This window comes from Rosa chinensis, chromosome 5, assembly GCF_002994745.2.
Source record: "Rosa chinensis cultivar Old Blush chromosome 5, RchiOBHm-V2, whole genome shotgun sequence".
Taxonomy (NCBI): Eukaryota; Viridiplantae; Streptophyta; class Magnoliopsida; order Rosales; family Rosaceae; genus Rosa; species Rosa chinensis.
In genome coordinates, this window is record NC_037092.1 from 38,757,644 (window position 1) to 38,783,655 (window position 26,012).

The following is a 26,012-nucleotide window of genomic DNA, read 5'->3' on the forward strand; positions in this document are numbered from 1 at the left end:
TTTATTAAGAACACATCAAAGTCGATAAGGCAATTATGTTCGGGAAAAACTCTAGTTAGAAGAGTGTGACAAGATGTTATTCCCTCGGATAGTTTTGGAGCAGCCATGAGGTAATTACTAACTTGGGTTCTTATTGCATGTAGGTTGCTTGTAGAAGAATACATGCAGGTGTAATTCAGGTTAAGAATTTAAGAGAGATTTCCAAAATCATTGAGGATGATACTTTTTTCGTAAAATAGTGACTGCCAAGATAGTGAAATTTTTGTCCCGCACATGTCATAATGCTATTGAGAAAATCTTTCATTTAATTCAAACACATATTCGGCAACTCAAGGTAAATATTGGCTAGGCTACCAACTATTAAGACTATAACATTGAAATAGGATATTCTTAAACTTCTAAATTTTGATTAGCATTAGTTCCACCTGTTTGCTATACAAATATGCTCCTTATAAGGATGTTCTACTCTCTTTCCTTTGATATGGTCATAATCTTCGTTAATACCCCCAATATTTTATCTTTTTTTTTTAATTTCTAGTAAAAGCATACTTAGCCTAAAAGTTTAGTTTTTATTTTTTAGCCTAACAACCTAACATTTTTGAAGTAAAATTGACCATGATGTGGGTAGATTTTATTCTAGTTGAAATTATTGATGAAATGGATAATGGAAGTATAAGTTTTTTATCATCTCGATTAGCAGTGGTAAACGGGCCAAAAGACCAGAAAACGACATGAGCCCAACAAGTTTAATATCAGCTCGAGCATGACAAAGATGAGGTTGGACCGGCTCGGTCTATTCTTTAGTGTTGGATGTACTGGGCTGAGTTATATTGGATTATGGATAAGCAAGAGTCGGCTTTGCACGTCCCAAGCACGAAATAGGGGGAACTTTTATTTTCTTTTGCTTATCAAAATTTTTTCTTTTTGGGCTAAAAACTTTGTTTTTATTTTTGTGGTATAGCATGAGAGATTCATTTTAACACATCTATATTATTGATGTAGAACCAAATAGTATTAAGAACGGATTTAGTTACAAAGTATGAAAAAATAAAAATTCGAGATCATGTTTTACAAAATAGAAATTCTATGCGGACCACAATATATATATATTTTTTGGATGAATGATGAGAATGCATATTTTTGGCACAACGCTTGCCTTAAAAATGTCCATAAGAACGTGCATTCCATCATTGGAGCATATATCAAAATCGATAAGGCAATGGTGTTTGAGGGAAACTCAAGGGAAAAAAATGTTATTCCCTCGAGTACAAAGACAGTGGTCCTTACCCAGTTGCACCTCTACTAAGATTAGAAGTTGAATGCACATCCCAACCCCTTAAGGTGGTATCTGAAAGTCAAAACATTGAAATTAGATGAGCTGTGTAAGAATGAGCTATGTGTCCTAATAAAACCAGTTGAGATGATAAGACAATTATTACTTACATTATCCATTTCATCAATAACTTCAGCACAAATGTTACACTTTCAAAAGCATCATGAAGGCATGGAATAAAATCTGGCGACATCTTGGTCAATTCTACTTCGATTTGTAGGTATGTTAGGTTGCCCTACAACAACAACAACAAAGTGTGTGTATATATATATATATTAAACTTTTAGGCTAAGTACATTTTTATCATAAACAAAAACAAAATAAAATCATAAAATACTGGGTGTTGCGAATAAATAATAAACCTTAACTAAATCATTTGCAATTCTTGCCCACCAAAAGAAAAGAAAATGCGTTTCAAAAAAGTATCAGTATAGATAGTTCCTAGACCCTAAAAACAACAATAAGACACTTCATCTGTAAAGAATCGGCAACAAAAGAGAGATTAATAAAGAATATGTAAGCAGCAAAAAAGAAGGATCGTGGGCTGATTACAGCAAGAAGACACCAATCATCTGTTCAGCTCTAGAAGCCACATCCATATCATTATCTTTGTCATCATCATATGTGAGCTTTGGGGTACGAGGCAGAAATATGATTTTCAAGGATAGCCTAGCATTGTCTCTGACTTTGAATGCGAATGTGGCATCTAATCATCTTATTCTTCCTCTCATCCACTTCACTGGGGCGATGTTCAGACATAAGAAGGCAGGCAACGTTATCTCCTAGGTGTACCAGCCGATAATTAGGTAATGGAAGATCACAAAAACGATCATCTTTGTATTCCATCAAGTATGGAGGCTGTTGCATGGAGACTGTAGTCGTGTGTGATGTTATCAAAGTCATATGAAATCAGATGCACTGATATGTGCTGACAATCAGAGGGCTAGAATGTGACAAGCACAAATCGTTTACCATCATTCACAACTAAACATGTGCCCTTAAAACAGAATTGATTGAAAAAGAATTGATCGGCTGACATTTGTATTCTCCATCCTTGGTTAGGGTCAGCTGTGTCAAAACGAAAGCTTGAACCACCATAAAAAATCAATATATTTGTGCCTGCAACTGCATAGTATATATCGAACTGACAAGCTGGGTCTGAGTGTGTAAAGGGATGACAAAAATACATTCCGATCGGAGATGATGCCAGTTTAGACCAATTATTGTCGTCAAACATTTCAAAAGAGGATAATGATTTACTGAGAACGTATAGTTTGTTGTCCACCTTCACCAGCTGGGGCTGGATGTTCCGTTTCAACATATTCTTCGGGAGAAGCAACGACACCCAAGTCTCTTCCGTAGTCTTAAAACAATAGATCATTAATAGATCTTAATGACTTGGTGATATATGAAACACCCACTAACCGGTTAACCTCGTGTCAGACAATGCAAATAAGCCACTTTTACATCACCCCCGAAGAGAATTTTGGAGTCTCAAATGCTGCAACCCATATAACGGGGAAAACCATCGCCGGAAAACCTACCGAAGCAGAGGTATATATAGAGAGCGATGATCGTCAGGAATGAAGGCTTTTTTTTACTTGCTCACAGCGCTGAATAATCTCGTTTCTTCCTTTCTCCACCTTGTCTTCTTCATTCACATTCTTGTTGCCCTTGCACTTGCCCTTTATCAAAAATTTAGATCTATACAACATTCTTGTCGCGATGCACCTTCTTTGCCCATGTACTTTTGTTCCACAATTTCAACTTTATAACATGTTTGATCAAAATCCACGTTCACCGTTTAACATAACAATATTATTATGATACTATTATGAAGATATATGTTTCTTTTTTAATAGATGAATATATATGTTTTTAACATGAAAGAGTTTTATATAACAATTTAATTTATAGTGAAGGTTTTGAATGAACTGGCTGTAGAAGGTTAAGTGGGAATCTCGCACGTGTGTGAAGCCAATATGGGCATAACCGCTGGAATGAATAGCTGCAATTTGTTCGATTCAAGATTGAATTCATCTGCATTTGAAGCGAGAATGGTATGTTGCCAATATAATTCATACTTTCTTTCATTCACGCAAATGCAAATCATTTTGAACTTGATTAACATAAAAGTATCATTTTATAAACACAAGTGTTTTTTTTTTTTTTTTTTCTGAGATGAAGATATATGATTTTAACATAAAAGAGTTTTATCAAACAATTTAATTTATAGTGAAGGTTTTGAATGAACTGGCTGTATAAGGTTGAGTGGGAATCTCACACGTGTGTGAAGCCAATATGGACATAACTGTTGGAATGAATAGCTGCAATTTGTTTGATTCAAGATGGAATATGCATTTGAAACGAGAATGGTATTTATGCTTCATCCTTCTTATGTGAACGGTCGATCGAAATTGATTGGTATCATCCATTATTGGAATTTTATGTTTTTTGTTTTTTGACAACCTAGCATTAGCAATGAAATAAGTTTTCAACTTATGTTTAAAGCCTTAAGATTTACTTGGATTGTGAGGCCATGCTGCCAATATATATATAATTCATACTTTCTTTCATTCACGCAAATGCAAATCATTTTGAACTTGATTAACATAAAAGTATCATTTTATGAAGATAAATGTTTTTTTTTTTAGATAAAGATATATGTTTTTAACATAAAAGAGTTTTATCAAACAATTTAATTTATAGCGAAGGTTTTGAATGAACTGGCTGTAGAAGGTTGAGTGGGAATCTCGCACGTGTGTGAAGCCAATATGGGCATAACCACTGGAATGAATAGCTGTAATTTGTTCGATTCAAGATGGAATATGCATTTGAAACGGGAATGGTATGTATGCTTCATCCTTGTTATGTGAATGGTCGATCGAAATTGATTGGTATATTCCATTATTGGAATTTTATGTTTTTCGTTTTTTGTCAACCTAGCATAGCAATAAAATGAGTTTTCAACTTATGTTTAAAGCCTTATGATTTATTGGATTGTGAGGCCATGTTGCCAATATAATTCATACTTTCTTTCATTCACGCAAATGCTAATCATTTTGAACTTGATTAACAACTAGTGGCAAATATTGTTCAGTTTATGCTTATGAATTTGTTTACTATCTCTCATCTCAATGAATCACATTCCAAGCTACTCTTTTGGTCTTCAATTCTAAGCTTCTCAAATTACTTTGCTTTATTTTTTCAATGTCATCCAAGCACAACTAGTACTGATTACTTTGCTTTACTATTTTCTTGTTTTGCTTTTAATACAGTTGGCTATTGAGATATTTTGCTGTAATTGTCATTTTGGGCATAGACCCAGGTGAATTTTTATTTCAAATCTCAGAATAATGTGTGTGCTTTTGTTTATTTCTTACCAATGTCGTCTGTTTTTGGTTAATACCGAAATTGTAATTTGCAAGCTGGAAGGTGATGGTAGCAGTTTAACTGGAAAGTTCGATTAAAATGACAGTTTATTTTGTTTTTTATTTTTTTATTATTATTATAATAATTATTTTTTTAATTGGGATGTTAGATTTCATGTGAAGCTTCAGTATTGTAATGGTTGTATCACAGAAACATTACAAGAACTGATTCCTGAAATGGCTGTTATGGCTTAGATTTTTGAAATGGCTGTTATGGTTTCACAAATTCCTCAAGTCACAGAGCTACCTAGCTTTAGTGAAAATGCTCAGTCATATTTACAAGAACTGATTGATGGATTTAGCATCAATGATGCACTAGAAATAAAGAAGATTGAGAAAGAGACCAACCATGATGTGAAAGTGGTGGAGTACTTCTTCAAACAGATACGCGAGTTTGCAGGAAGAAATAGTTGAGGTTGAAACTCGCTTTATTGGGTTCTATAAGTGGGAAACAAACTGTTCTTTCTAATTTACATCATTCAAAATTTGTAGCTTCTTGTTTTGAATGTTTAAGAATAATGTATCCTCTCTTTTCTTTTTGAAGATGCTTGAATTATTCCATTTTGCTTGCACATTTGAGGATATCAACAATCTTGCCCATGCATTAACGCTAGAAGGAGCCATGAACAATGTCATACTCCATCGATGATTTGATTCAGGCGTTATGTAACATGGCTAAGGACAATGCTCATATTCCTATGGGGTCTCGTACTCATGGCCAGGTGAAAAGAAGCTTCTTGTATGTACTGAAATTCCTTTATACTTGGTTTAGGAAAACAGTTTTTCATTTCTGTACGTTGCTTGTACGTACACTTCCTTTTTGACCTTTTCGTAGAGTTAACTTTTGTAAATCAACCTTGCTTTGTTGTCATAATTTTCTTTGACTTGCATTTAAAACTCCTAATGCATTTATTTCTTTATCATTTTGTAGCCTAATGCACATCTTTGAGGAAAGAAATGACAACTTTTGCTATGAGATTAAGGAGAGAGAGGAAAGAGATATCTTCGGTGGCGATAACGGGGAAATTTTTTGGTGTTGTTGGAAATTACAACGCTCATCTTGTTGCATATCCTAATATTAATTGGCCCCAAGTTACTGTAGAGTTTGTAGCATCTCTTGGATTGAATTTTCATCCCTATGTTACTTTAAAGTAGGTGAGAGTCTTGAATCTGGATAACGTGACATTGTTTTCAATATTTTCCGTTTAAACAAGAGATTGAAATAACTATTTTATGCTAAAAATTTGAGCAAATAACTAAGGATGGTGATGAATTTATTAAAAGAGTTTAATATTACTACATTTTACCAGATTTCATGGGTTTTTTTTTTTTTTTTTTGGGAAGCGAGATAAGGGCAAACTCAGCACCCTCACTCGAAGTTTTATTAATAACCAATAAAAAAATACAAAGCAAGGGGGGTTAGACCAAAACCTTGCCTAGAGAGTACAAAGAAGAATGCACAAAAAAAAAGTACTCAAGTCTCAAAAGGACATAAGAAAAATACAGATAATAAACTAGGAACACCGATAATAAACTGTAGAAGTGATGTCTCTGCCAAAAGGCCCAGAGATGAAATCAGGAACCTCGTCCCACCAAAGGGAGCCATCATTCGCGGCACCAAATCTTGCAAGACAATCTGCCACCTTATTTCCTTCTCGACAGACTTGCGAAACTTTTATGTTTAACTGACGAGCAATATGCAGGCAATTCAACCAAGGAACCCGTAGCAGCCAAGGAATCAGAGTATGGTTGTTAAAATAATGAACTACTATACTTGAATCAGTCTCAAGCCAAATATGCGTCCAATGACGAACATGAGCAATATGTAAAGCCTTAATGATAGCAAGAACCTCAGCATCCACCGCACTAGGAACCACTACTCTAGATGCAAAAGCTCCCAGAAATAAGCCATTAGAGTCTCTAAAGACTCCACCGAAGCCTGCATGTTGGTCATCAACAAACGACCCATCTGTATTCACTTTTATCCATGGGGGATTGGGACAAGTCCAGATGACTGGAGTGAATTTTGGGGATCGATAATTTAGAGAAGACAACCCCAACAGGTTAAAAATGGGAAGGGAAGAGGAAGGAGTAGCACAAGATTTGAAGCATAGAAATGCCGAGTCTTTAAGAGAATGAAGGAAAAATTGCTTAAAACGAATAATGCTAAAAAAAGCATTATCAAACCTAAGCTTATTCCTGACCACCCAAATGCACCAAACCATGTTACAAAAAGCAAGTTTCCAAAGTAACGCACCTGAAGAATGAAGCCGGGACCAAAAGGGAAGCCGGGACCAAAAGGGAGCAGCAATTAAATCATGTAGGGTCCCATGTAAAGGCATATGCAAAAGAAAGAGGCCTAGAATCCAGTTCCACATCCCAAAACTCACAGGGCAATCTAAAAATAAGTGAGGGATTGTTTCCACATTTGAAAAACAAAACTCACACCTAGAACATAGAGAAAAGCCACTTCGTTGAAGCCTTGAGTCAATTAGAATCCTTCCAAGTAGAACTTTCCAAGAAGTCAAACTTTTTCGAGGTTGAATGGCCCTGTGCCAGATCACCTTACCCCAATCCGAAATTGGGTGATTGTTGGGCAATAATTCATAGGCATCAGAAGCTGTGAGTTTGCCAGATGTCGTACCTTGCCAAACCGCTTGATCATCAACATCATCAATGGGAAGAATCACATTATTAATCTGATGAGCTACATCTGGGAACCATTGAGAAAAATATTGAGGCAACGCCCATTGATTCTGAAACAAAAATTCCTTCACTTTCAAATTAAGAAAAGGAAGAAGGGAATTATCAATATTGCACAGATGGGTTAACGGACAGCCAAGCCAATTGTCTTTCCAAAAATTGACATTGAGACCATTACCAATCAACCATCTCAAGTTAATATTGACCTGAGGCCATTGCTTTTTCAGACCAATCCAAATTGACGACCTCTTATAATAGGCAACAGGAAGCAAAGACTCAGAAAGAAATCTGCTTCTTATGAAGGACGCTGATAAAGATGTGTTTTCAATGACTTCCCAACAACGTTTCAGAAGCATAGATTGATTTAGAGACAAAATATTCTTGAGCCCTAAACCCCCTTCGCATTTAGGAAGACAACAAAGAGACCAAGAGATCAAGGTCAAACCCTTCACCAACGGGTCCCCTGACCAAAAGAAGTTACGCATCCAACCTTGAACTTTGTAAAGGAGATGGCGAGGCCACTCATAGATTTGAAAACTGTAGATTAAGTAACTCTAAATTACTGAGGAAATAAGTTGCAACCTCGCAGCTTGTGATAATTGTTTACCTTTCCAAGAAGAAAGTTTGGAGCGAATTTTGTCCGCGATACTACGAAAGTATACAGGTTAGAATTACGATTTTAATATATTTTCTTTTCATTTTTGTGGATCAAATTTTAATTTTTAACTTTTTTTAATCAATTTTTTTTTTGGAATTTTATAAGTTAGAAGTACAATATTAATTAATGAGGCTTGCTCAAAATTAATCATAGCTTCTTAATTTAATATATGTGGTTGAGATACATATGTCCTTCACTGACTCTCAGGTGAGCAAATTTGCAATATACATATCTATAAGACTATAATCTTAATTTGCATTTGATCTATAATCTTAATTTGCATTTGGTATCAAAGCCATTGTGCTCGATCAAATATCATTTTAAATTTGAAATAAAAAAAGAAGAGGAAGAAGAAGAAGTAATAATAATAATAATTTTGAAAACCCAAGCACCAAAGGGAGGAGGAATATTTGTTTGATCTGGGCCTGGTTTATGAAAGCCCAACCCACAACTGACAACCCGGAAAGGCCTGAATATAAAAAAGGAGAGAGCAAAGCTTTTACCGTTGATATCACAACGGTCAGCCCCAAATCTGGGTTGCACTAGATGCTAGGGTTCTTCGATTAAGAATTCAACAATCGGTTTCTGCCTAAATTTTTCTTCAAAACTTGTTGAAGTGTTAATCGAATAAGCTCAGCATCTTCTAATTGTCCTTCGGATTACAAAGTCCTCGAAACCAGGTGTGCTAATCGAAATTTCTTTTTCATATTAGTATTCTGCAATTTAAATTCAGATAGCCTTGTTGAGGCTTATATATATGACTGTTGCAGATGGATAATTGATTTTTTGAGTATATATATATATATATATATTTTTTTTTTTTTCCTCTTGTTCGCTGTGTAATTATTTGCCTACAGCAAATCTAAGTCTCCTTAATCATTGTAAAACTACACAGTAAGCTTTAATCACAAAACTCAAATAACACAATTAATATTCTTCTTGATCCAGTTTTAGTTAAAGCTTTTCACATATAGTATTGCCCGTGTAAAATATTTTAGCTAAACCTTAGTATTGGATCGACAACTTGTGATATTGGTTTTAGAAGCTGGAATCCTTGCTCCCCACAGGAGGTTTGAATAACTATGGCTCCTGATATCAATGTCAGCATATAACAAGTTCTAAAACTCATATTCAGAGGTAACTAGAATTGTTCTTCTTGCCATCCTACTAGGTGTTGACATGTTCTAAACTACCTATAATTGAGTTTTGAATTCCGGGTATATGATAAAGTAAGTGTCTATAGTCTTTTCGCCTCTCCACATAAAGCAAGACACTTTCATAAGCATGTTGCTAAGGCACTTCATTATCCTGCCTATTTTTCTATCAACCTAAAGTTGAGTTTAGTTTCTGGTTATAAGATTCAGTAAAGTGTCTCAAGTCCTTTTACCACTCCAGGTAAGGCCGAAACAATTAGTATATATTGGGGCTCTTCATTAATGCCTAGTATATTCTACAATTTCTATCTTTAATGAACTGTTAATGTTAACATCGATCAATGAGCTTATATTTCATGAGTATAAGCAAACTCGAACCTCTAAATAATTTTGATAGATGAAATCATGCCATAGAGCTCGTACTAGGTCTATTGATTCTTAAGGATAAGACTTCATATGTCTTATAAAGTCCATGGGTGTATTTGCCTATATTACTTTTATACACCTTTGAGTAATAATGTTCCTTGACATGCTTGTTATGTGGTTATATTGGTTTATTAAAAATTTCGATGAGTTTATATAGAACAACCAGTTAACTGAGTTTTTACCTTTGTACATAAAGACCTACAATTGTTTGCATTAACCCCATAGATCAGTTGTAGTTAACTAAAGACTATTTTCTTAGTGAAATTAAAGAACAAAGGAAGCTTTTTTGCTCATTTAAGTATCAACTATTAAGAGAATTTTTTGCGAGACTAAATTCATTTTTCTACTCTCTACCAAAAATATACCTCCAAATTATGTTTTGAGATTACCACAATTTTAATTTGTGATTCTTGTTTTTATTTACGCTTGACCTATATTTTCCTAAGTGATATTTTTGTAACAGTGAATCATTGGGTCCATCATTCTTAGTTCATTTACTCATTTTTCAAATAAATTGTATTATTGATGATTCACATATGGGCTACAGAACCATTATAATAATAAAACTACTTTTAATTTTGACAGGCTAGTTTAATGAGCATGCATTACCCTTTCTGTTGCGACATTATTTTGTTTAGTTTTACAGATCCATGGACAGGCAGTTAGGAAATTGAAAGATCTTATTGGGGCAAATAGACATAATATCTATTGGTGCTACTCCATCGCTTCTATGATTGACTTGTAGTTTTTTCAATGTTGGTTTTGGATATGGTTTATTTTCAATAGGGTTTACGAAATCATCTTTCTTTAGCTTTCATACTTTAACTTCAGCTCATATGATTGGTGATGTTGTTCAGTGCCTGCTTCTATTGTGTGTTATAAATTTCTAATGTGTCTTCACGTTGAATGTTTCTTCTGTCGACTCATTTTCTGTCTCATGACTAACAATGTTAAAACTGAAAATCTTGGGCAAGGTACAGCATAAATGGGAGACAATAATTGTTATTGTGTCATGAGACAATGTTACTTCTCCTGGCCTCACCATTAATTCATCATTATATTTGTTTAGTAATGTGCTGCCACTACTGTGTGTGTGTGTGTATTTTTTTTTTTCATTTAATATGACACATACAGGTTACAATGATAAGCATGCATTGTTTATCTTAATCATTTTGTTATAGTCTAATCAACTCTCATTTTGTACTCTTTGATTATCGTTTGCCCTTTTCCCAAAAATGAGTGAGACTTGAATTATTTTTAATTTTTGGGGAAAATGGTATGCAAGATCAGCAGTTTTCCTTTCATCTCCTTCCCACAAAATATAATGCTTTAACTAATTAAATGGGCATATACCTATACCAAGACAAATACCATTGTTTTTTTTTTTTCTGTATGAGGAGGCATGACTTTTGTTGCTAACTTTTAATTTTTTGTGGGTTCCTATTGCTCAAACTATGCCTCTTTAAAGCCTTTCTTTTTCTTTTGTTATCTGGATCAAGTTGAAATTGACATTAAATAGACTCATAACTCAGTATTTGGGAGATGTAGAAAATGAAGACTTCCCTTTTATTTGGATCTTCTTAAGGTCACGGTCCTTTTTTGTTAGAGAAATAAGTCGGTGCCTATAAGTGAATTATTCCTCCATGTTTGCTCTCTCCATAAAAGTATAGTTTTAAAAGTATTGTTTAAAGCTGCAAAGCAACTCAAAAAAAAAAAAAGGAGAGAGAGAGAGAGAGAGAGAGAGAGAGAGAGAGAGAGAGAAGGGCATTATAAAGCAATATGCATTGTGAACTTGTCTGTAGTATTTTAAATGGTTATTAAGCAACTTGCGTTCTTGTTTTGTTTGAGTTGTTTTTATGTCTTCAATGAAATGGTTATTAACTACCTTATACTCGTAAGTAGCTTTTGGTGTGTTGCCTGTATAGAAGCATGAATAAGGTGAAAGAAGTTTGATTAGTTTGCTCATTGTTACCTCCATATATAACTATCTCATGGATGTGCGCAATTGCATATGGGTTCTTGCTCATTGTTCTCAGGTTGATCAATCTGTGTATTATAGTGCCTGGTTTTTACAACTAATAAATTTATGCCTGTCCTTAGGCCTATGTTGTACTTTGTTCTTGGGTTGCATATTTATAGCCTTCTAGGATCTAAAATCTATCACTTCATTTGATGGAAGCTCATTTGGATTTTCTTCTTTGTTTCGAGTTATATATATGTAAGAAGTGCAAATAATCTGTAAATGTAAATATAATTAATGAGCCAAATTGTTTGCATGATCATCTATATAGTCTATGCCTGTTGCGTTTCTATCGTCTACATGTCAAGTTATTACTTATTAGCAGTCATTGCTCATTATAAAAGACAATATGCCTGATTTCATTTGGATATAAATGTAAATGTATTTAGTAGATGATGACCGATATTGATACTTCCAAGCTATATGTATGAAGAATGGTTGGTTGGTTCATGCAAACTACAATCACTGATCGATCATCAACTAGTCATTCTCTTTGACTTAAATGCCTATAAAGATTGGTGGGAGTTCTAAAATTACCAAAAGTGCTGATAATTTAGCTATTTGTTTATGGTAAATTTTTGTTTTACAGTTGTTTTGCTTTTGGCTGATGAAATTAAATGCAAGTAGGGTGTGTGTCGGAACTATATTAAATTTTCTACATGATATATAAAGCAGATATTTCTGTTTCTCTCCTTATGCCTAATATAGTGTATCAATCAGTCATATTTTTATTTGCCGTTGACTGTGCTAAAGTATGTAGCTCCTGTTAAGTGGTTATTTGTCTGTGTATCATGCATAGTTCTAACTGATGGGACTATTAATCACTTTCTCTGGCTTTGATATATAATTTGGATCTTCAATGGCAATTTAGTATATGCATTATGCAATGTCACTTGTTTAAGTATGATACCGACGACTACAGCGGCCAACAATCATCTTTCATGTTCATTTGGATGAATTAATATGACAAGAGTCTTAATAAATTTGATTCTCTTGCTTAGTGGGAGCACTATTTTTCTTTTGGCTGTGCTTAAAATTATTTTGCTATAGTCTTATATTCAGTTTATGATATATGCTTTGGGTTTTATATCTTTCATAACATTAACCTTCTGAAGTTCCTATTCAGTGCTTTATTTCAGCAAGTTTGACTTGGGTTTTGTGTTATGTGTTCTGCATATTAATGTTAATTTACTCAAGTAATAAAGTTATTTTCAATGCCCTAGCATTATTTGCCCGCGCGCGCGCGCACTCACACACACCTGTTCATCACACTTGTGTCAGCTTCATTTGAAGATTTCTGGTGTAGATTCTACTTTTATAAAATCATTAAGTTGGACCATATATGTGCTTACTTTAGTTAAAATTTATATTATAAGCATATTTATATTTCATGCACACTTAATGGCTCCTGTGATTTATGAGTTGTTATACCATTGTGAGGTGTTGGTCTTTTGTTAAACATCTGTTTTCTCATAGTTTGATATGATGAATCATGAATTGACTAAGCTTTAGGATGAATTATGAATTTCTGACTTGCCCTTGTGCACACTTCATAGTTACTAAATCTGAAGCAGTAGCATTCTTGTTGCTTTGAGAATTGATAGTCCAAGTGGAAGACTGTAAGATTAATGTGGACTTATCAATACTAAAAAAGGAATGCAACAACTTAGCTACGTTCCTTGCAGAATAAGTAACTAGACAATGTTGGTAATATTCTATTCATATGCTGATTCTTTATGGATACGTTTTGTTTTATGGCCATTACCTATATCATAAGTAACCATATTTGTACATGTATGTGTTCATTAGGCCTATATGCAATAGGACTGGGAATCCTTTATGGGAGGTACCTAGTTCTATAATGCCTATAAAAAGAGATCTGGGTCCCTGCTTTAGCAATGATAAGCAATTCATCAACACTGCCACATTAAGTGAGATTGCCTAAAGAATTGCTCAGAGGAGAAGTACCATGATCAACCATGTATGTTGCAGGTTAGTACCAAGTACAAGAAATCTTCATCTTAACTGTAATGAATAAACATGTTCTTATATTGAGTACAATATACATATCTATAATCTTAATTTACATGATTTCCATAGATCCTACTTGTGCAAGGGATGATCCTATTATTGGAAAAATATCCCTTTAAATAAAGCGAAGAAGGCACTCGAAGCAGAAATCATGAAACTTAATCCTCTAGCAAGACCTCAAAATGAGTGTGAACGTACCCTATCTATGATCCACATATGAGATTTTATTCTTTGTATCTATCAGGCAGAAAGAAAGGGGGGGAAAAAAGGAAAAAAAAAAAGGAAGATGTACACACTAATGTGGATAGTTAAGAACTAACTGTTGGACCATCTTAATGCTCAGTGAGAATTGCTGACAATGCATAATGGGAGAGTTCATTATATTATCTTGATTCTTGACCAAATCTATACCAAATACGTGCAGAGTTGAAATTGGCGAGCAGTATAATTTATATCACCAGTGAGAGTCCATGAACTTTTTACATTGCATTTTATATCACCAGAGTATATCTTTACAATTGTATGCAGAGAATAAATTTCAGCCATGGAGTTGGAAGTTAATCATTATGTCTACTGAATGACAGTAATATTCCGTAATATTGATTATGTATATGACTGTATTTATAGGCCAAATAGGGAGGTTGAGTATAAGAGCTTAGTTGAGCAGGGGAAGCTGCAACATGATCCGAATCAAGTAGCCGTGGCTTCTCAATTGGAATACTTGCACGGGAGATTAGAGCATTATGAGAAATGGAGGAATATCATATAAGAGTTTTTTAATATTGAGCCTAATTTTAAAGTTTGAGGATTGAAAGCTTGAATCTTTATCTTCAACTATTGCAGGCAAGCCTTATGAATTGGGAGAAGAGAATGCAGTGGAGGATTTTAATGGAGGAAGCTGAGAATATGCAGAAGGACAACATGTGGACATCAGTGAACAACCAAAGGAATAAGCTTTTCCTGAGATGGTTGTGCAAGTAAGCCAGACTAGACCACAGCTTATTGAAAATGCGTACAAAATTTGTACTATTTTGCTTTTATGTATTCTTCTATTATACCTGCTGCAAAAACCTTGGAATTTAAATTCCATATCAGGGATAGAATTTGTACAGATGTAATGGCTCCATGCCCTTTAGATTGAAATTGTATGTGATATTATTTATGTGCTTTCTAGGATGTATTCAGAGAACCCTGGAATTGGAATTTGAAATTTTTTTATTGTTTTGTTTCTTTGGGGTTCAATTGCTCCAGGGGTTTTTGGATCTCAAACCTAAATTCAAGAAATTAATTGTGAAATGTGATGCATCTCAAGAGTTGGCCATAATTAATGGTTTAACAAGATTTGTATTGTTTAACATCGATGCTAATATGTTTATATGTATTTTGTAGGTATGCTATTGATTTATTTTTTTTTTTTTGAAAAGGGCCGGTGCGACTGCCCTCAAGCCTTGATTAATGAAACTGTCGAATACAAGGGGGGGGGGGACATTTAGCCTAAACCTCAGATTACAATAGGCATAAAGAGTACGACCCGAAATGATCTTAGGAAACTCTACAAAAACCATGTATTCCAAGAAGCACCAACTAGCAAAGAGCGCACTACTGGCTTCTCTATTTGCTTTTACATTGCGGTGACATAACAGAAAGATAACTCGATGACAAAGTAGCATAATTACCAATGGCACCGCTTTTCTGATATGTTGCCGTCGGGAGAGAACTCCTACGACATGCAGTTTCACCTTGCCACTAGGAGGCAGCGACCATTTGACCAAGCAAGGAACTCGCCGCCTACCTAGAGCAGAAACAATACTGCCACTAGAAGACCGCGATCATTTGCTAACGCAAGGAACTCGCCGCCTACCTAGAGCAGAAACATTACTGCCACTAGAAGACTGCGACCATTTACTAACGCAAGGAACTCGCAGCCTACCTAGGACAGACCAGGCACACAAAGGGTGCAGTCCGGGACCAAGCCCACGTCGCCCCACCACCACTCGATAGGGACTTATTACCGGCATATAGCCACCATTACCTAATAAAGACAAAAAAACCATAAAACTTAAAAAAATAAAGCGAATTTGGGCCCAGATCCCAAGCCCAAAACGCACAAAGCCCAACCAAAGAGGAGCTCAGACTACAAGCCGCACGTCACAGTCCTGCAAGCCAGATCCACACCTTCCGACCACTGGCATGAATCCTCCTGCGAGGAGCACCATCTCTCTCAGCCCTCCGATCACCGTGAGTCCACCCGATCCGATCACCTTCAAACAACACCATCCAAAACCTCACCCACCGCAGCCTGTACAAACACCACAGACGAGCCCGACCTGGCACCCACCCATCCCACCACCGAGACGCCACACAGCTGCGCCGCATAGTACCACGGCTTGAGTCCGATCGGCAACAATAGATCCAGATCTGGATCGACTCTGCCCAGAACACCAAATCGCCGCCCACGCCCAGAACTCAGAAGCAAAGATGACACCAGATCATGCTGCCGCACAACCGCGCCGCACCTCCTCTCCACACCTGCAGACGTCCACAAGCTGCGAAGGGCAGATCGAGAACTCACAGTCCGACCCGGAAAACCAGCACCTACCACCTTACCACGGCCACGTCTTCGCCTGAGCCCCCCGTCGGAATGCGAAAGATCAACACAGACCCGTCCGACGACGACGTCCCAAGCACGCGCCGCCGGACGGAGCATCACTCTCTGTCAGGGAAACCAGGCGCGTGAGGCGCGTTCTTTTTCTCTCTTTTTTTCTTTTTTCTCTCTGCCAAAAAAACTTGGCTTCGTACTGTTAATTGATTTGTTTTATTTGAGGTGAGAAAAAGAATCTAGAAGATAATTATCTCAGTTCTTGATTGTGCTCATGGCCTACGTAAGTGTGGCTCCTTCAATGGATTAAGACACCTCTTCAAATCCCTAATTCCATCTCTGATCTTGAAAATTTCCTGATTTGAGTTTTCTGCGTGGATTTTTTGTAGTGGACACCACTCTGAAGAAGAAGGTTGTGGAGAAAATGGCCATTGCCACCGGCCACGAGCTAGGAGCGTGCAGCTGAACTTGAGGTGACATTTCTGTTTTCTGAATTTCATTTCTGTATTCTTCCAACTTTGTGTTTATGCTGTTTAGAAATTCATTTGATATGCTGTGTTTGTTGGAATGGAAAATGTTGGATAAGTTGAGATTGTGAGTGAATGTAGAATCTTGCTTTATTTCGTTAGTTGTTATTGTAGCTCAGCTGAGTTTTAAATCACGAGTTCATAAGCTAAAGGAGTATTTTTATGAATCAATAATATGCTGGTTTTACTGATTTAAATTTTTCAACTTTCGCAGGGAAAGAATATCCTGGAAATCGACCATCCCAAAGGTCCTTTCGGCACAAAGGTCAGTTTGATATGAAATTTTAGTAAAATTGGATGTTGAAGAACTTGATACTGATTTGTTTTTTTTTCTTTCCTCTTTCGGTAAGTTTAAATGTTGAAGAAGTCTAATGGTCAGAAATTATATGGATGCATAGATGGACAGGGAGATATGAATCTCATTTATGGGACAAAAGGTCTTGGCATCCAACAGAAAGGAAGAAGGGAAAGAAAATTTATCTGGGTAAGTACTTAATTTCTAGCTAGACTGCTCATAACCACTTAATTGTCAGATAGACATATCTTAAATCAGCTAACACAATCATAACCACGTAATTGTCAGATAGACATATCTTAAATCAGCTAACACGATGAATTTACAAGGGCTTATGGTGAAGAAGAATCCTCAGCAGGAGTGTATGATTTGGCAGTACTCAAGTACTGGGGAACATCAACTTTTACAAATTCCCAGTGTCCGATTACGAGAATGAAATTGATCTGTTGAACACTCTAACAAGAGAAAAATACTAGGCCTCTCTAAGAAGGTATTTATTCACCTTCAAATTAATAAGCATTGAGCAGCGTACCTTAACTGTTGTAAAAATTTCAAGTCTTTGACTTTTTATTTTCTATTTACAGAAGAAGCAGTGGCTTTTCAAGTGGTGTATCCAAGTACAGAGGAGTTGCCAGGTAAGCTTCATAGTCAATCAATGCTTTTGTTGGGTCTGTATGTATAATATTCATGTGTCTCTTGCAGATTCTAATTATCATCCATGTTGAGATTTCTTCACTTCCTGTTCAAAGCCATATTATCAAATGGCATATATAGTTACATTGTTTGAGACTTTAAGGAACCTTACGTGCTACAAAAATCTTCTGAAGAACTCTTAGAGCTCATTGTGTGAGAGTTCTGGCGCCAGAACCAGTAGCCATTTTCTTTTATTATTTTTGCTATGTTTTCTTGACCTTTCATGATGTATTGTGCAATGATTTCTCAACTGTCATTTAGGCTTTAATTCAATTAGTTCAGCTTCCCTGTGACTATTTTTTGTAAATCAATTTTTTTGCTTTCTATCATATTTCAGGCTAAGCAAATGGAATCATACAGAAACTGATGGTTAATCCGGGCAGCATAATTAAGTTATAGTCATAATTTGGTGAGAGAGATCTTGGTACTTGGAAAAAGAGTTGTATGGTTCATAGAAACTAATCACTGATCTGGGCAGCATAATTGAGCTGCAAGCAATGCATATATTTATGAGCAGGTACACACTTGCTGGTTCTTCTGTTTGCATCTATTGGGGTTTGCTGTTTGATAAAAAAAAATGTTTAGCTTCTTATATGAAACAGATTTTATCTCTTTGACAATCGAGTATCGTGTGCTATTGCTTTCTAAATTATCAATTCAGTTGAATTCTGATACAAGCTTTGTGATTTTTGAATTCTGATACAAGCTTTGTGCTTTCAGGGCCATTAATGCAGTATAAGAGCTTAGTTGAGCAAGGGAAGCTGCAACAGGATCTGAACCAAGTTTATGTATATGCAATTGATTTCACAGGCCATAATGAGAATAGATAAAGAGAGATGATTGAGGGGAGCTTTCCACCAATTAGAGAAGCATGGGCAATTCTCTGAATCTGATGCAAGGGTTCTCTTTGGGCATCTGATTCGGGTAGTTTTATACTGTCATGAAAATGGGTTGAGAGTTGATGGCTTTGGACAAAAGCCTTCTCATCTCCAATAAAATTGGCAGACTTTGGTCTTGCAACTTACGTCAGGGCTGGTACTTCCAAATTTTCTTTGCTTTTGATGAGCTAGGTTTTTATTCCACTTTTAGTTAGTTGTTGCCCCTATACTTTGATATCAGATATCTGACAATATATTAGATTCATGGTATAGCTTTTACTGTTGCTTAGTGTATCCTCTACGAAGTAAAAGCTAACTCATGCATCAGAACTAATTATTGCGTGCCATAGAAAAGTCTTACCTGTTCCTCCATGACCATATAAGAAAACAAAATAAAACAATGTAAAACTTCAGGACACAAATCTTATCTCATAGTTTCAGTAAACAGGCCAATTTTTTTTCTTATTACCCCCTTCTGTTAGTAGTGGAGAGAAGAAAACACCTGGAAAGCATATCTAACAAAGTCTTGTTTTCAGCAACATGGCAAGGTGTGCTTGGGGATATTGAATGGCTCTGAAGTAGAACTGAAGTATTGAACATTATAGGAGGTATACTGACAAAAAAAAAACCCTCATGCAGTAATTCTTTTTCGTCTCTTCTGTAGTCAAATTCTGATGTCTTTGTTATTGTTCTGTTTACAGGTATTACTTTGCTAGATAAAATTGTGATATATGACGAGGAAAACCAGCAAATTGGATTGGTTTCAGCAAATTGCAGTAGGCTTCCCTAGTCCTGTTATGAAGATTAGTGTTCTGGTGTTTTCATTTTTGATGATAATACTTGCTTTTCTGTGTTGGTTCAGATTGTCTCACTTGAACAAATTAAACTCCTAGATTCCCTAAACTCCATGTAAATGGTGCTATGTTATGACGAGATGGAGAATAAGAAAGATATTAGATGGAAGATATCAATTTTGTCGATTGCTGAAGCAAAGAGGAATGAACTACAATATTTTCAAATCCAGTTGAAACTGTATATACAAATCACAATCATTTGCTGCGGGTTGAGAAACTACTTATCAACCAAGCAACTGATACTTCATAATAAACAAAACAAATGTACTTGAAATGGCCTTTCATCATTTCTTAACAAATGAATAATTTCATTAACCATGCATATGTAATTATACTTCTCTCAATTATTCACATCATTAATAGAGTTTTACATACAAAATTGTTAACAACGACAAGTCCCACAGCATAGCGCAGGTGCTCATTCTAGTAGTACCAGTTTTTTGGTTGCACATACAAGAGCTTTGCATATGTTAAACGGTCATCTTTGTTGTCTTTCCTTTGTAACTTTTTCTTTGACTAGGTTCAAAGCCTTATGCCTAGTTGGTCTTAAGGCGAGTTGAGAATTTGATGAAACTTAATAGACATGATATTGATGAACCCTGCATTTGGTCAACTTAGATAAAACCAGAGCAGACAATAGATCGTCTACAGTACATTAATGTACCGATACATCGAGTAGACTAGTTCAATACAGATGTAGACTAGCTCAGTACATGGGTAGACATACATGGAGTTGATATACCCTTGTACTGAGCAAGTCTACCTCTATATTGAACCTAGTCTGCTTGATGTATCGGTACATTAATGTACTAAAGTATTTTCCTTCATGTAAACTATGAAGTTATCACACTGTAATCTTCATATTCAATGCTAGTAAAAAAGAGATGATGAGCATGATAATACAGCCTCCTCTTTTTTTTTCCTCTTCTTTTGACAAAAATGTAAAGTTCTCACATATCATTTATTGAATTGGAAACACAAACCAAATTTATACAATTGTAGAAATAAAAAGGCCATACCGATAATGCACCAGATGATGGAGTGCAAGAAGTTAGAAAGTACCTAAACATGGTAATAAACTACAGAATAAGTAGCAAACATGGTGGAACAATATCGGAAAGATATTAAAGGAGTAAGAAACCAATTTGGGGTAATAGGACAGTGTTCCTTACCCAGTAGCACCTCTACTAAGATTAGAATCTCTGAAGTCTGAACATACATCATATACATATACCCATTACAGGCTCCATTTAAAAACAAGAGCTTCAGCCTCTAAAGCAAAGACTAAGCCAACATGGCAGGCAACAGCACCTGTTTAAGTTGGCGACCTATTGACATTACTTCTAACTCTAAATTAGCTTCCATTAGATAGGAGATACTACGAGTTTTAGTTCTCACAGAAACCCTTTTCCTTGTGCACTCCAATAGTTATTCTACTGCAAGGTCCTGCTCTTGTGAGTTACGACTGATCTTCACTTGAGAGTTTTTCCTGTTGCAAATAAATAACAAACCTTGACTAAATCCTTTGCCATATTTGCCCACCAAAAGTGCGTTTCAAAATAAACATCAGGATAGATAGTTCTTAGACCCTAAAAGCCACAGTAAGACACTTCATCTTGTGCTTTTATATATACTGACCACAACAGATCATTTATGTCATCTAACTATCCATGTCTGAGAATACAAAAAACTTTGCATCCATTATGCAATTGGTTCATACCATCATCATTGTGACATATATCTTCCTTCTGCACTCTAATATTCTGCTGCAAGGTCCTCCTTGTTCATTTGAGAATTTTCCCTGTTGCAAATAAATAACAGATCTTGATTACATCCTTTGCAATTCTTGTTCACCAAAATAAAATAAAATTTAAGCAAAAAAGGAAAGGAGCAGATAGTTGGCTAGTTTTCCAATTTGCTAAAGCATATTCATTCAGCCAAGAGCCAAACTTGAAATAGGCAAGAAATTCCAATATTAAAACTTACAGGCTTATTTAGAGGTGTATAAATAGCAAAGAGTTCACCATTGATAAAGGAGATCCATACGATAAAACTACAAATGACTGTTGAGGCTTATTAGGCTCATGATTCTATTAGATTATTAACCTATGGTTCTGACCGGACCGCTACTGCATTGTATTGGAGAAGGGCTAAACTACAATGCCCGTAGAAGGCATAACATTATTTAATGTCATCCTTTAATGGTCTAGATGAAGTTAAATGTGAGCTTTTCTACCATGGTTGTATTTGGTACAATTGTTTGTCGTAATGAGGAGTTTTTATGTTGGGATTCTCAACCGATTACACAATCTATCCAATAAACTGAACTCCATATGTGCACATCAAGTGTGCTCTTTTATTATAAATGCAATCTACAGGTTTAGAGGCAAATCATTGAGAAAATTGAGACACAATCAAGCTAAAAAACCATCAAATGCAAGCAAAAGAGAGAGATTAATAAAGAATCTATAAGCAGCGAAAAGGAAGGACCGTAGGTTGCTTACAACAAGAAGGCACCAAGCATCTGTCCAGCCCTAGAAGCCACGTCCATATCATCATCATATATGAGCTTTGGAGTACGAGGTAGAAATTTGATTTTCAAGGACTTAGCATTGTCTTTCACTTTGAATGTGAATGTGGCAAATTCAACAGACCTAATCATCTTCTCCCTCTCATCCACTCCACTGGGGCGAAGTTCAGACATAAGAAGGTAGACGGCCTTATCTCCTAGGTGTACCAGCTGGTAATTAGGTAATGAAAAATCACCAAGACGATCACCCTTGCATTCCATTAAGTACGAAGGCAGCTGCACTTGACTGTAGTCTTGTGTGATGCTATTGAAGTCATATGAAATCAGATGCACTGATATGTGCTGACCATTGGAGGGTTGGAATGTGAAAAGCACAAATTGCTTACCATCATCCACAACCAAACAGGTGCCCTTAAAACAGAATTGATCGGCCCACATTAGTTTTCTCCAGCCTTGGTTGGGGTCAGCTGTGTCAAAGCGGAAGCTTGAACCACCATCAGAAACCAATATATTTGTGCCTGCAACTGCACAGTATATATCGAACTGACAAGCCGGGTCGGAGTGTGTAAAGGGATAACAGAAATATTTTCTGATTGGAGGTGGTGCCAGTTCACACCAATCATTGCCATCAAACATCTCAAAGGAGGATAATGATTTACCAATAGCGTATACTTTGTTGTCCACCTCCACCAGCCGGGGCTGGATGTTCCCATTCAGCATCTTCTTAGGGAGTGGCACCGGCACCTGAGTCTCTTCTGTAGTCTCAAAATAGTAAATCTTTCTGACTTGGTGATGCATGAAACGCCCAGTAACCGGGTGCCCTCGTGCCGGACGATGCAAATAACCCGGTTTTGCGCCACCCCCAAAGAGAATTTTGGAGCCCCAAACGCCGCAACCCATATAACGGGGAAGGCCATCGCCGGATAATCTAGTAACCAGCTGTAATTGCCATGGCGAAGATGAAGCAGAAAACAGTTGCCGCAAGCTGAGTGATAGAATGGTGTAGGAGACCTTGCTGCCCTCTTCGTAGTCACCGAAGCAGAGGTATAGAGAGCGATGATCGTCGGGAATGAAGGCTTTCTTTTCCTGGCGCAGATTGCTCATCAATCGCTTCCCTGCCGCCACCAAGAGAGAGCGTTGAATAGTCTCTTTTCTTCCTTTTTCCGCCTTGTCTTCTTCATCCACATTCTTCTTGCTCTTGCTCTTTAACGGGAATTTCGATCTATACGACATTCCTGCCACTCTGCACTTTCTTTTTTCAGTCTGCAGTTTCCTTGGCTTCCGCGTTTCCAACTTTTTTTTGAATCAAACCTGAAACAATGAATACAAAATTCATTCACAAAGTATTGATTTAATCAGAACCAATTAAACACAAACCACAAAATACCAAGCTAACAATCAAAGAAAATCAATAGAAAGATCAATTCCTGCACAAAAAAGGCTGAATGGTATGGTACTATCAGTTCAAAAACTTCTTATGAAGGCCATGGATTGAAGAATTAAAAAAATTCAGAACTTGGCTCTGGAATGAATCATGTCTTTTCATCAATTAACTTCCAACAAAAGAAAAAGAAAAAGGAACAGAAAAGAGAATAAAGAAAAGGGAAGACATGCATGTCTAAGTAGAAAGAAAGGAAATATGCGCATGGCCAAGCAAATATAGAGATTCATTAATGATTTTTATTGTCCACTAACCATGTTGCTGCCCATTAAGCAGAAAAAGTATATAAAATAGAATTGAAATTTGCCAAAAATGAAGTTAAGGAAAACAGAACTGAATTGAAGTTGAAAAGAAAACTTTGTTTCAATTGTAGTCAGTACAGTCAAATGAATCCCCAAATGAAAAGGTAGCTAAGACTAAAGCCATAATCTTCACCGAAAAAATATAGCACCATCCACTATCAAACGTGACCATTTAGCATTATGTTGGACCCAACTTGGAAACTGATCTAAATTAGCATTATGGGTATCCTTAACATCAATTCCAACATTAAATAACAGAGGCGTCTGATACAGATATGAATCGCTAAATATCAATCACAATAGTAAAGAAGAAAAACAAACGCCTTTAATAAAGTGGACAACAGTAAATTTAGAACAATGACATTTTGAGTTCCTCCTATAGTTTGCGACTACAATAAAGATATAAATATGACATATCAATAGCCAAATTCAGTACCTTTCAATTGATCTAGTTCTATCAACAAAGAAACTGTGGTTTATAAAGCAAGGAGATAAAATTTTTGCTTAACACCAGTTATTGATATTTGATCATTAACGGGGATGATCATCAGATTTCCCTCATTAAAACTGCATTTCTAAAAATGAGGAGTGACGTATCAATTCTCAGTTTTCTCTTGTTCAAACTAAGAAAGAAATGAAAGCTAATGCTTATATGCATGGGATCAGATCAGAAGAGAGGAATTCAGATGCAGCCAATTTTCATCCATAATGCTAGAAGCTACTGCCACGTGTTTCCACTTTAACCAAATACTCTTGATCAAAAGTTAAACGGACAATACCATAGATCATGGATCAGAATTACCAAAATCATTGCATTTTCCTGCAGCGCATGTTTATTCAAGTAACAATGACATTTAAGTGTCACAGTAGACCAGACTGCCTTAAGTTTCTTCTTTTCTTTTGCCAGGACAGTATAGGGAGAACAGACGTCGAGATTTTCAGTGGGGCTGGAGTTGAGGAATCTCAAGACTTCAAGAGAGAGGTTTTGGAAAAAGGGATTCTGATGAAAAGGGAGATTACATTCAAGACTGAATTATTTGGGAGAAAGACGTTTATATATATATATATATATATATATATATATATGCAAGCTGTTTTCAGCAAGGCAGGGGAGACGATTGGTATAAACTATATGACGATGGACGTGTCTGATCAGGTAATGGTGATTTTATCTTAGTATTCAAATTATTCAAATACTTCTCTGCATGATAACTATATCAACCAAATTCAATAGACTCTTAGAAAATTAACACCAATCAATACCAAACAACGTAATCAACAATCACAAAGTAAATTCTTGAACTAAAACTCAACACATCCAATTGCAGATCATTCAAACTGAACACATCCAATTCCAAACAATCAAAATCGTTGCAGAACTCATACATTATCAACACATCCAATTTCCAGAATAAGCAAAACTCATAAAACCAAAAAGAAGAGAAATTGGTACCTGATGATGAAGATGATTTACGATGGCACCAGCACCAGAGCACCACTTAACTTGGAGAGATTTTTCCTCTTCATTTCCAGCAGCAATCAGACAGAAGCTCTCAGCATGGGTATTGGGTATTGGACTGTTGGGTAATCAGTTTACCACCTCACCCTAAACACCAAACATCACGATTCACGAATCTGGACAACCCATTCCCAATTATCAAACATCATCAGCATGGCTACTGCGTAATCAGTTTACGGTGTTTGCCTGAGATTCAGGGATTGAAGCCTTCAAGTAGTCGCAGAGATCAGAGATGCAGACTCGCAGTGGAGGTGGAGGTGGAGGTGGCTCAGGCGGACTGAAAGGGGAGGTGGCTCGGTTGCTGGAACTCTGGAAGGCGGAACCAAAATCGATCTGATCGGGGGGAGACGGGGATGGTATGAGAGTCGGGACCGACAGCATTAAAGCCCGACAGCAGCAAGCCAGAAGCATTAGTTTAGTTTTTTTTTTTTTTTTTTTTAATTTGGGCTATTCCCCGACAGATTTTGGCCCCAATTTCCCCTTGGGCTATAGAGCAAGTAGCCCTTGTAGTTCCTGACCACCATCCAACAACAACCTTAAAATTAGTTGAGGTCAAAACCATACCTTGCAACCTTTCCGATCAATAACTGGAATTCCAAGCCAAAGATAAACCAAACC

General features: G+C 36.2%; 2 protein-coding genes and 1 long non-coding RNA gene across 3 annotated transcripts; 2 read left to right on the top strand and 1 right to left on the bottom strand.

Moving 5' to 3' along the window:
• The first annotated feature begins 13,287 nt into the window (after positions 1–13,287).
• Positions 13,288–14,867, top strand: LOC121053156. The gene is made up of 3 exons (XR_005810929.1): positions 13,288–13,432; positions 13,535–13,717; positions 14,384–14,867. It is a non-coding gene; the product is annotated as an uncharacterized LOC121053156 (long non-coding RNA).
• Positions 14,868–15,946: 1,079 nt separating this feature from the next.
• LOC112202476 lies at positions 15,947–17,450 on the top strand. Its single transcript, XM_040505853.1, has 6 exons — positions 15,947–15,994; positions 16,135–16,580; positions 16,745–16,828; positions 17,097–17,147; positions 17,281–17,366; positions 17,416–17,450. Exons 1-6 carry the CDS (start codon positions 15,947–15,949, stop codon positions 17,448–17,450), a joined length of 750 nt encoding a protein of 249 aa, XP_040361787.1.
• A 3,252-nt stretch (positions 17,451–20,702) lies between these two features.
• Positions 20,703–25,857, bottom strand: LOC112202475. The gene is made up of 4 exons (XM_024343488.2): positions 25,329–25,857; positions 22,107–23,443; positions 21,323–21,403; positions 20,703–21,091 (listed from the first exon to the last, which is right to left on the bottom strand). The coding sequence occupies exons 2-3, from the start codon at positions 23,363–23,365 to the stop codon at positions 21,358–21,360; spliced, it is 1,305 nt and encodes a 434-aa protein (XP_024199256.1). The 5' UTR covers positions 23,366–23,443; positions 25,329–25,857; the 3' UTR covers positions 20,703–21,091; positions 21,323–21,357.
• Positions 25,858–26,012: the final 155 nt, after the last annotated feature.

What these genes read in the sequence shown, in the direction of transcription:
- LOC112202476 (XM_040505853.1), top strand. Translation starts at nt 15,947, where the DNA reads ATGAATCCTCCTGCGAGGAGCACCATCTCTCTCAGCCCTCCGATCACC. An exon ending in CTCTCAGCCCTCCGATCACC is followed by an intron (nt 15,995 to 16,134) that starts GTGAGTCCACCC and finishes TGCGCCGCATAG; the next exon opens with TACCACGGCTTGAGTCCGAT. An exon ending in GGGAAAGAAAATTTATCTGG is followed by an intron (nt 17,367 to 17,415) that starts GTAAGTACTTAA and finishes CTTAATTGTCAG; the next exon opens with ATAGACATATCTTAAATCAG.
- LOC112202475 (XM_024343488.2), bottom strand. Translation starts at nt 23,365, where the DNA reads ATGTCGTATAGATCGAAATTCCCGTTAAAGAGCAAGAGCAAGAAGAAT. An exon ending in ATGCTTGGTGCCTTCTTGTT is followed by an intron (nt 21,404 to 22,106) that starts GTAAGCAACCTA and finishes TATTTGCAACAG; the next exon opens with GGAAAATTCTCAAATGAACA.